Source organism: Calliphora vicina, chromosome 3 (genome assembly GCF_958450345.1).
Source record: "Calliphora vicina chromosome 3, idCalVici1.1, whole genome shotgun sequence".
Taxonomy (NCBI): domain Eukaryota; kingdom Metazoa; phylum Arthropoda; class Insecta; order Diptera; family Calliphoridae; genus Calliphora; species Calliphora vicina.
In genome coordinates, this window is record NC_088782.1 from 4,220,322 (window position 1) to 4,231,707 (window position 11,386).

General features: G+C 33.2%; 1 protein-coding gene across 1 annotated transcript; it reads left to right on the forward strand.

Moving 5' to 3' along the window:
- Positions 1–3,951: 3,951 nt before the first annotated feature.
- Positions 3,952–7,957, forward strand: hry (bHLH transcriptional repressor hairy). The gene is made up of 3 exons (XM_065504290.1): positions 3,952–4,629; positions 6,427–6,522; positions 6,652–7,957. Exons 1-3 carry the CDS (start codon positions 4,531–4,533, stop codon positions 7,432–7,434), a joined length of 978 nt encoding a protein of 325 aa, XP_065360362.1. The 5' UTR covers positions 3,952–4,530; the 3' UTR covers positions 7,435–7,957.
- The last annotated feature ends 3,429 nt before the right edge of the window (positions 7,958–11,386 follow it).

Genomic DNA, 11,386 nt, shown 5'->3' on the forward strand with positions numbered 1-11,386 from the left:
AAACAATATATCAGCAGACTTCTCTAAAATTCCTAATAACATCACAACTAGGGTTTTTATCCCTGGAATTCCCGGTACAAATTTCCCGGGAATTTTGCCAATTTTTCACTACCCGATTCCCGGGATTTTTAGTCGGGAATCCCGGGAATTAAAATCTGACGAAAATGCATAGAAAAAAAGTTAGAACTCTATTTTTTTTCACCAAAAAACAGTGAAAAGTTTTTCACAGTTTTTTGCTTATATCTCGGCAATAATAGGGCGTTTATTATTATTATTTATTTGGGGTTTTTCGTATGAAAATTTTTATTATTTATAGAATTAATTCTTATTGAATCATTCTAATTTCTTTAAATTTCTTCTTCAAATCCATAACAAAATAGCTTCAAAAATTTATTGTGTTTTAATTTCTCTTCAATTCAAATCTAGTACAAAAAAGCTTAAGACAATTTTTTCAATTAATTTTGTAAATTATTTGATTTAACAAAAATTGAATCTTTGAAAGTTATTAATTAACTTTAAAATTAATTCAGTTTAAACAAAGGCTTTGGAATGAATCTAAAAAATCAAATACTTGGAATGGATTTATGGAATGAAAGGCTGACATTCTTTAATTACGGATTAAGATTTTAGTGAATTAAGCTCAAATTTTATTAATTAATTCGAAGCTCTAATATTTAATAATTATAACACTAAGTTTTTATATCAAATTTGGCTTTAATATTCCTAATCTATAGTATCATTATATATTTCGGGAATAGCCGGGTACCCGGGAATGTAGAAAAAAATTTCCCGATTCCCGGGAATCAAAAAAGGTCGGGAAATTAAAAACCCTAATCACAACATAATAAGCTAAACTATAATACAAAAATAAAATGTTCATACATACGCCTATTTGACCGCAATGTTCCCTTATCAGTTCTTGATTCAGCTGATTTTCTGTTATTAGAACCCAACATATCTGTGTTTACAATCGAATCGAAGTTCTCTTGTCACAATGAATCTCATGTCTCTGTGTATGTAGGAGTAATATAGTTTGTAGCATTACCAATAATCTGAAATGAGGTTAAATCAGTGAATGTTAGTTCCCTTTGTAAGAGATGTAAAACAGTTCATGCTCACCGTCCCTGCATGGCTTAAGAGCCTACTCCTGGAAGCAAATAAATAAAAACCAACAACAACATGTGATTTTTTACATCTCTACTGAGGCTGACCTTCTTGGCTGCATCCAGCAGACCACACAAAACCCCACACAAATTGGTTCAGACTTCCAAGGTTCCAAGGTTCCAAGGTTATGATCATTCTTGACAAGTTAGCCAAAAATGGTGCAAACGAAGTCATGCAGAATATCGAGTAAAATAATGATAGATTGGCAAATCGTAAACAAGGAGATGACAGTTTCTACACCAACTATTTCGAAACATTTTACGTGTTGTATCGTAACGTAAAGTGGTTTGAGATATTGAAGAAATGTAGAATAAAATTTAACTACAAATTCAGATTAAAAAGGAATTTCCTATGCTGTTGTCATAACGCTCCATTTACGAGCACTGAAAACATTATTAAAAGTGCATTCTGTGGTTTTGGACTTTTCCATTTATTCGAGTTTTATTTTAATCGAATAAAAGTTTGTAGTGTTTTTATTATTCGAGGGATCGATTAATTTTTAAAAATTTCATCGAACGAAAAAGTCATTAATTTGAGGTTAAGTTAGAATTACACGTTTTGTTAACAAAAGCAATAATGTCCACCAAAAATTTTGTTTATGTTTTAATTACTTACTTACACGATTTCCTTCTATTTGTTTAATAACTGACAAAAGAACGTATCAAAATTACACTTTTTGTGCTGCATTTTGAACTTTGCTTCCAAATGTCTACTTCAACTGCCCAAAAATCAGCTGATATGTATGTATTTGTTTTTTACAAAAACCAAATATGGAGTCTGATTTATGCTTAATAAAACGTCATTAACAAAAACGTCATTAATAAAACCATTATTTTTGGCCAAGATATTGGGTCAAATTTCCTAATGTGCATTGCAAATACGTTAACATTACCAGGTATTTAATAGTCACAAGGTTTTCGTTTGTTAAATTCAATTTCCTAATGATCCGAACGAAGTCTTTTCTAATAAAATTTCCAATGCAAGGATCTTGGATTAACATCCTAATCTATTGCTTTTGTTTTCAGATATTTTTCTCCAAATTTTTGTTTATAAAAACTATTTTTGATTTTAATTGTAACTTGAAAATAAATTTATTCGAGTATTCGATTAATCGACAATTGTTGATCGAATAATTTTTTATTCTAAATTGAAAAATGTTACGCATTCACATAAAAAGTAATTTTTCTTTCTCGATTAATAGAATCATTTTTATTCGAATGACAACCCTAGTCTGCTTTTGTATTAATACAAAGCTGCATTTATAACACATACGATTGAAAACTTTAGCAAAACGCATTCAATTGATGTTTTGCAGCCAGATGGACAACCCCCTTTCCATTTTACTCGTATATAATCTAACAACAAAAAAAAACAAAATTTGTGCAGTCTAAAGTTCACTAGCGATTGTATTAGACGTCACAGGTGAATTTATGAAACGGAAGTTAGCTGGTGGATTTTATGACTTCTGAATACTCATAAAAAGTCTCTTTGTCTACTCATCCGGTCGGTCGGCAGGTTATTAATGACTATTGACGCTTCGTGTTGTAGCTACGAACAAAAAATGGATTATTTTTGTTTCATAAAGTTATTGACTTCTCCAAAAAAAACTGAAAACCAATCAACTACAAATAAACACAACAATAAACAACATTATCAATATTTTTTTTAACAAAATAAATGTTTACGAACAACTTAAAAAGTTTTGAAATGATTAGTAGCCTCGTGTACGCTTAATGGTGGTAACAAAATGGATGTTTTTTGTTGTTGTTGGTGACTGGGAGCCTCTATTATTTGAATTTGTGGACGTCGTCTTTTGAGTGTTATCGCTAGCTAGCTAGTTTTGATAATACTTGGCAGAATGTAAACCAATTCAAAGTTTATTGCTAAGGGGCATATGTACATATATTCATAATTTTCTTATGTCTGTACATAGTACAAGGGACACATGAAGTCACGTTCGCATTGGCATGAATCACACACAGAGATGAGTTCAAAACCTCATAAATATTATTTTGTACTTGATACTTTAACGCAATTTAAAACTGTTGGAGATATGCTTAAGCATAACAACAAACATATGTATGTACATATTTGTGTGGGTACTCAAGATGTGGTTCCACATGATAATGTTATGGTGATATTTTTTTGGGTAAAAAAAACTATTTTTTATCACTACTAACATATAATGGGTCTCCGCAATTATCACACGCTTGTAATACATACTTACACCCCACAACAACAACAACAACAAAATAAACCCAAACAAAAGGCCAATCGACCGACTAACAGTTTACAAATACAACAATTTAGAATATTTGACGACCCCTCGCTTGTTCGATTTTCAAGTATTGTATGATGTTGTAGTAGTTGTTGTTGTTGTCTGAGTAGCAGTAGAGTGAGTCTGCATGTTGGGAGGGAAGTACATATATACAAACACGATGCGATACGATATGAAATCAAATGAGTGTGCTTGCATGTCAGTATGTCTGTCTGTCCGTCCGTCTTTCTGTAGTATTTACAGTTTACTAAGGTGCCTTAGGTAACCAGGTAGCAAGCCGATGTATGTATGTATGTTTGAGTGTGAATGTTGGTCGCTTATTTATATACGCTCGTATGTCGGCATTTGTGTGGTATTTTTAATATATGGTCGTGTGGCTTTTTTGTTTTTGCTAGCTAGCATTCGTTGCGTCTCGTTAAAACGATTTACCCGAGGAACCTGTCGATCAATCGTCAGTCGTCTGCTACAAGCCAAACGATAAAGAACTCTTGCGTCTTTAGTCTCTCCTCCACTCTCTATCATCATATAGTATTCATAAAACCTGGTGGTTCGGTTCCATATTTATAAAATACACTTCTTAAATCACACGGGATTTTTATATATTTTGCACATCCGTTACTAAACTCTCACTCTCCGTCAGTCATCATCAGCTGTGTGAGCAACAAACAGAATTCGAAACTACTCACTAAACAGTCATTACTTACACTCATACTAAAATTGTGTATGGTTTATTAAGACTTTTTATCAAGCTGCTTATAGAACACTTGTTTCATACGCTCGTTGATCGTTGAAGAAGCAACACGCTCTCATATTAACAAACGGAACGAACGGTTTAACAGAAAAAAATACAATAAATAAAATATTTGTGAACAGAACTGAACGTTAAAAATTACGTGAAATCTAAGGAAAAACAAAACAAACGTGAATTTAAAAAATAATAAAAATTAAAGTGAAGTGAAGATCTTTATTAAAGAAATAAATAAAAAAAAAGACTATTTAATAGCAAATAAAATAAACAAAAGTGCTTTAATTTATATTAAAACCTAAAAGCCAGCAAAATTAATAAAACCAATAATAATTTATATAAAATGGTTACCGGTGTTTGTGGACCCACAATGACAGCCAATGTAATTGGAGCACCCATCTCTCATCCACCCAAGGAGACACCCGCTAAAAGCGATCGTCGTGTAAGTATTTCCAACAACTAAATTATACTGTTAGGTCATTAATTAATTAATTAGTTAGTTTGTTAATGTAAAGAAATTCTGTAAAGTAAAAAATCTTATCACCCCCACATGATGATGTTTTACAAAACCAAAGCAAATCAAGATCATTACCATTTGTGGCATCTGGCTAAGATCTATATAGCTGTATCCGCTTGTGAGTTTCGCATTTTGGAACATCTGTGGGCAGTCAATTTTCCCCCACAAGCCACAGCAAGCCTTTCATGGCAATATCAATAATACTTTTATTTATTTTTGTTGAAAAATCAATGAATGAATGTACGAATAGTGGCTGTGTAAGTGGTTGAACCCAAAATTGGCTAAAACGACAAAAACTGCGGCAGCATTAACAGCAGCCAACGCACTTCCACAAAATAAAACAAAAAAATAAACTAAAACCGTATGGAAAAAAGTAAAACAACTTTTGTTTGTTTTAAAGTTTAATCAAACGGTTTTGGCGTCATTCTGATGTGTGGGGCACTTCCATAAATGTAGTGAATGAAGCGTGTGCTTAAACCCCACCATCATCCAAATGTTGATTCATACACAGTCATATTCTACACATTCATTCATTCATTCATTAAACCAACATGATTTGAAAATATATGAAAAAAAAACGTCCACAACATTTAGCCAACGCATTCCATGACAATTTAGTCTAAAGTGTAATTGGTTCATTTTTGGCCATAAAATACTACGCGCCAACTTAAAACGCTGATGACTTCACTTCATCTTAGTTGTTTTTTTTTAATGATATTTATGCAGCATGCATACATTGAGCAGCAAAGAAAAAAAAACCTACTCATTTTCTTTTTTTCTTTTTTTTTTTAAATTATTTTTAATCATTTATTTTAAATAATAACGAGGCGCACAAAATCTCCCTATATGGCTGCCTTAAAATATTGCCAAAAAATCAAATATTTTTGTGTTGTTTTTGGCAACCAACGACCTTGTTCATTTCATAAGAACCTTTTCGTTTTTGTTTTTTTTTTTCTCTCTCAAAAGTCTATTGCTAAAATCACATGTCGCTATTTGTGTAATTTCTTTTTTTAAAATGGACCACAATGAAAGAACTATTTCTTGATTTATTTGTTGTTGTTGTTGTTTTTGCATTGGCATTTCTATTTTATAGATATTTTTTTGTTTTATTGTAATCACACGGCGTTTTGCTATTTATAATTTTGCTAAAAACATTCAATGTACAAAAATATCGCACGCGATCAACAAATTTTCATATTGGCCCAGAGCCATAATTGTTTTGCTTACCAATTAAAGAGCGATCTTTTGGTTATTTAGCGTGTGCCGCCGACGTCCTCGTTGTATACATACGTTGCCATTAAGCACCCTCATGCGAACCACTCAAGCCAACCGCCCTCCTGACCCCCCCCCCAACCAATAGCTTCCACGCCGCCCCAATTTAGAATTGTTTTAAACAAAAATATAATTTGTAGCATCACCTTTGAGTTATTTTTGTTCGAAACACACACAAAATGTTAGAGTGTGCGAGTATGTGAGATGCTTAATTTAGCCTTTTTTTAAATATTTTTTTACTTAAAAAAAAACACACACGCATTAATTCTTATTTGATGGCGATGACGCCAAATATTTCGGTGATGTGTGCGTCTTACAAAACTTTTGTTTGCCTGGTATGAGGTCAATAGGATTTGGATTCTAAAAATTATTTTTGAAAATATGACTAAATATTTGAATAGTTTTCACAAAATACTAATTTCTTATTTTTTTCATTCTTTCTTCTTACAGTCTAACAAACCCATTATGGAAAAAAGACGACGTGCCCGCATTAACAACTGTTTAAATGAATTGAAAACTTTAATTTTAGATGCCACCAAAAAAGACGTAAGTATTATTGAAAAGAATTCAATTCATGTTAAAGAAATTAAAAAAAATAAAATAATTTAAAATAAAAAAACCTTAAAAACCCAGTAACTAATCTTTTATTTCCCTTTTTGCTCTCTCTCTTTTTAGCCTGCTCGTCATTCCAAATTGGAAAAGGCTGATATCTTAGAAAAGACTGTTAAACATTTACAAGAATTACAACGTCAACAGGCCGCCATGCAACAGGCTTCCGATCCCAAAGTCATTAACAAGTTCAAAGCTGGTTTTGCCGACTGTGCCAATGAGGTCAGCCGTTTCCCCGGTCTAGAGCCCGCCGTCAAACGTCGTCTCCTGCAACATTTACAAAATTGCATTAATGGCGTCAAGACCGAATTGCATCACCATCAACGTCAAGCCAGTGCCGCCTCAGTGGCCGTCCAACAATTGCACGGACAAATCTTGCCCTCACCACCCTCCTCGCCCGAACAAGATCATCATCATGTGCAGCAACAGCATCAGTACATCATGAGCTCGCAAATACAACAAACACCTCATGGCTATTTCCTGCCCAATGGCTTGCAAGTGATACCCACCAAATTGCCAAATGGCACAATTGCCCTGGTGTTGCCACAACAACAGCAGCAGCAACCTCAACAGCAAGCTGCTCCCATGTTGGTGCCCATACCCTCGCGCACAGCCTCCACCGGATCGGCTTCTTCGCACAGCTCCTATGAGCAATCGTATTCCAGCAACTCCGCCATGATGCATTTTGCTCCTCCCAGTCCAGCCAACTCTCATGAAGCCATGGACTACAAACCCTCTGTTATACATCATGCCCCCGCCCAACAACACTACCACAACAACCAACAGCCCTTGGCTTTGGTCACCAAAAAACAAATCAAAGAAGAAGAGCAGCCTTGGCGTCCCTGGTGAGAGGTGTGAGGTGATGTTAATGGAAGTTAACGTTTGCTTAGAACCAAAGTGTTTTTCGAGGACACCAAGACTTCTTCTCAACTCGCTCTCCCACTCGCTGCATTACTGAAAATGACTGGCATGATGGCCGATAAATCATGAATGAGGGTCGCCACACAACCATGGTCATTTTGGGGCAGTCTAACCAAAAAAGTCATCCGTACGTAAAATGACTGGCGTGCTCAACAACAACAAAAACAACCAAAAGAATTTTGTAAAGAACTGGAACTAATAGAACACGTCGCTTTTACATTTACACTTACACGCACTCTTAAAACAGGGGCATAATTAAATATAAAAAGCCTACAAAACAAATAAAAACTAAGGAAAGTTTTACTCTTCATTCTCTCTCAAAAACACCCACGCACTCATCATCACACGTAAACCCACACTTAAGCATTTTCGCTAAAACGGAAAATGTCGCAAATCATAAGTTCATTTCAACAACAAGCCAGCAAGTGAGCCAGCATCATGACATCAAAAAGAGTCTCTTTACTATACCCCCTAAGAGTGTATATTGCTAAAACAGAGATTTCCAAGCTACACTCAGGCACACTCACTGACTCAGTCGTCGCTGTCGTCGTCTCTTCCTTCATACTTCGTCATTATCATTAATAAATTTAATGTATTATTCATTAAGTTAATGAAACAACTACCTCATACAACAACAACAAAAACAAAACAAAAATTAGTATTATGCATAAAAAAACAAAACAAAGTTATTTTATTAACAATAAAATCTACAAGTCTTCCTTGACAATAATTTCTACTAAATTTAAAGAAATACAAAAGAAATTTTATGAAAAACTTTATTTTTAGTTTTTAAGTATAACAATTGTTAAAAAATAACAAAACTGATTGTGAACAATACAAAGTGATAAAAAAAGAATAAATAATTTATATTTATTTTAAAAAATAAGGTTTAAAACAACAAAAAAAAGAAACTTTTATTAAAAGTTTTAAAAAAATAAATCAAAAGAAATTTTAATTAAAATTAAATTTTTACCAGGGTGTTTTATTTACAATTTTTTACAACAAATGATAATGGGAATATGGGAAAGGATAAACATAAAATCCCGTTTTACGTGGGTTCATGGGCATATATTTGATATGGGAAAAGAAATGGATTAAAAAGGAAACTTTCATTCACAGAAGGAATTGAGATTAATAGCTATTTCAGGCAATTAAAGATGATATCTGTAATAAGATTCCAATTCCCTTGGCGTTTTATGTCACGTACGATATACCCTTATTTCCCTCAACATTTTGGACAACAGTATTTCGAAAGAACTTTTTATTATTTTAAAATAGAGTACCCTCTGAATGGAACATAAAGACCAAATTATTTTTCAGATACTCTTATTTTTTAAAAAAATCTATTCTACTCTATAGGCGTACAAATGTCACGTACGATGATATGGAATTACCCATATGGAACCCTATCGGCAATAAGATGTGAAATTTTGTTCCCATGAAATATCCGTTTCCCTCGAAGGGAAAATTGCTATTGTGATATTTCCATGAGCTTTTCATTCACAATAGTTGATTTTTGTTCGTTAGGGCACTGCTACACGTTCAATATATATTGACCGCGATCCAGTATCGCAATATTTATTGAACGTGTAGTATTGATGGATCGCGATCCAAATTGCAGAATAACCTAATTTTGCGTGATCCAATAAAATGGATTGCGATCCAAATATCACAATATATATTGAATGTGTAGCAGTACCCTAACAGCTGTTTATTGTTTACAAAATTTTATCTAAAAATTTCACAACATGATGAACGAAAAATGAGAAAAGGGAACACATTTCATGTGAAATATTGATTAGCGATAGGGGTGATGGATTAAGAGCCAAAAGAACTTCTCAGGCCAAGAAGGAATCAAGTGTGTAGCATATCCCATATAGAGCGTTCTGCATAGATCGAAACAAATAGTAGTCGGACGGGGCAAGGTCTGGACTATAAGGCGGGTGAGACAAAACTTCGCAACCACTTCATTCTAAATACTTTTCAACAGGTATTGTAACATGTGGCTTAGCATTGTCATGATGGAATATTACGGTTTCATGTCTGGTCAATGCTCGCTTTAAAAGAACATGTTACGTTACTTACCCTCTGATGGTCTGGCCCGATTTCAACAGCTCATAATAGATAGGACACTTTTGCTCCCACCAAATACAGAGGACTACCTTAGAGCCATGGATATTTAGCTTTGGTATCGCTTCGGCTGGTTTGTCGGGCTTAACATACAATCTCTTACGCTTCGGGCTGTCGCAATGGATCCATTTGGAAGTTCAAGCATCATTTCAGACATAAAAAATCGTCTTTCAAGTTCTCTCAGCTTAAATTCGTATGATACCCAAAATCCTTGCTTTTGGATGAAGCCAGCTGCTTTCAAACGTTTTAAAATAGCTGTAGAGTAGTTCTCAATGATTTTGCAAGTTCTTGTTGAGTTTGACAACAATCTTCATGTAGTAATGCCTCCAATTCTTAGTCATCAAACTTGTTTGACTGGCCTGGGCGATCATTGTCTTCCATTTCAAAATCACCACTTCTGAACCGCACAAATCATTTGTCGCACGTTGAAACCGATGAAACACATTCACCATAAGCTTCTTTGAGCAATCGGTGTGCTTCAGCGGCATTTTTTTCAAAATAAAAAAAATTAAGCGAAACTTCCCGCATATGACGCTTTGTTGGCACAAAATTCGACATTTTCAAACCAAAAAAACACCACAATGTTCAATAACTAAGTGGGAATAAAACAATTATCGTGTTTAAAAGATACGCCATTTATTGTAGTTCCCACATCTTTAAATTTCGCCACTCAGAAAGTGATTCTTAGTCGATCAGTATATTACACTAATGTTTTAGGGCATTACAAACATCTGCACAAACGCATTATACCCTATGGTGGTGTAGGGTATAATAATCGTGAATATAATAATGTGAAACCCTAAGGTGTTAAAATGAACTCATAATCTGTCGATTTTCCAACGTCATTTTCGGTGTAAAAACAATGTTACTGGAATCATTTTAAAAAGAAGTCGTGTCATACTTTTAAAATTATAAACTAAATGTTTAGTTTAAATTATCAAAAATAAACAATGTATACATATTTACATAAATGTAAATCGACACCTCGTAACTAAAAATTGTATTCCAAAATTATGCAAATTATGTTGGAGGAAAATAATCTAGGTTGGATACCCTTATCGCTTGCCTAAAGTTACCCATACAATAGACTTTCAGCTCGACTATCATTATCACTGAAATACTGTTATGATATAGTACAAATTAACGTTACCGTTATCTTTTAACGATTTCAAATCGGTAGCCAACCTTGAAAAAAGTTTCTATTTAAGAGGAATCATTATGTGATCATCCATATACTATATAGTTTTTGGCTACTTTCATAATTATGTTTATTCATCAGACATTCTTTCCTTAACTAAAAATTTCACATAAAATGTTTTCCACCCAAAATAATAATTTGACAACATGTTGATTGAATGGAGACGACCAATAATAATAATAATAATACCTTCAATGCTTCACTCAGTTTAAAGTGTCTTCTTTTATTTTGTTTATATTTTAAAAATTTGTGTGTGACTTTAAGTATTTTTTTTTAATAAAATTAAAAACACAAAACAACAAATAAATTCAATACAACAAATAAATAAACAATATAACCTTCAATATACGAGTATATTTGCTAAAATAACCAGAACATTGAACTCGCAAATTATTCATTTCGATACAAAAAAAAAATTTGCTCAAAAAATATTCAGTTGGCTTTTAAAATACAATAAAATTTTAAAAATCTGAAGCTTAAATTTAAGGAATAGATTAAAATGCAATTTAAGACTTTCCTGCATTTCGTAAATAATTACAGAGTCCAATAAAG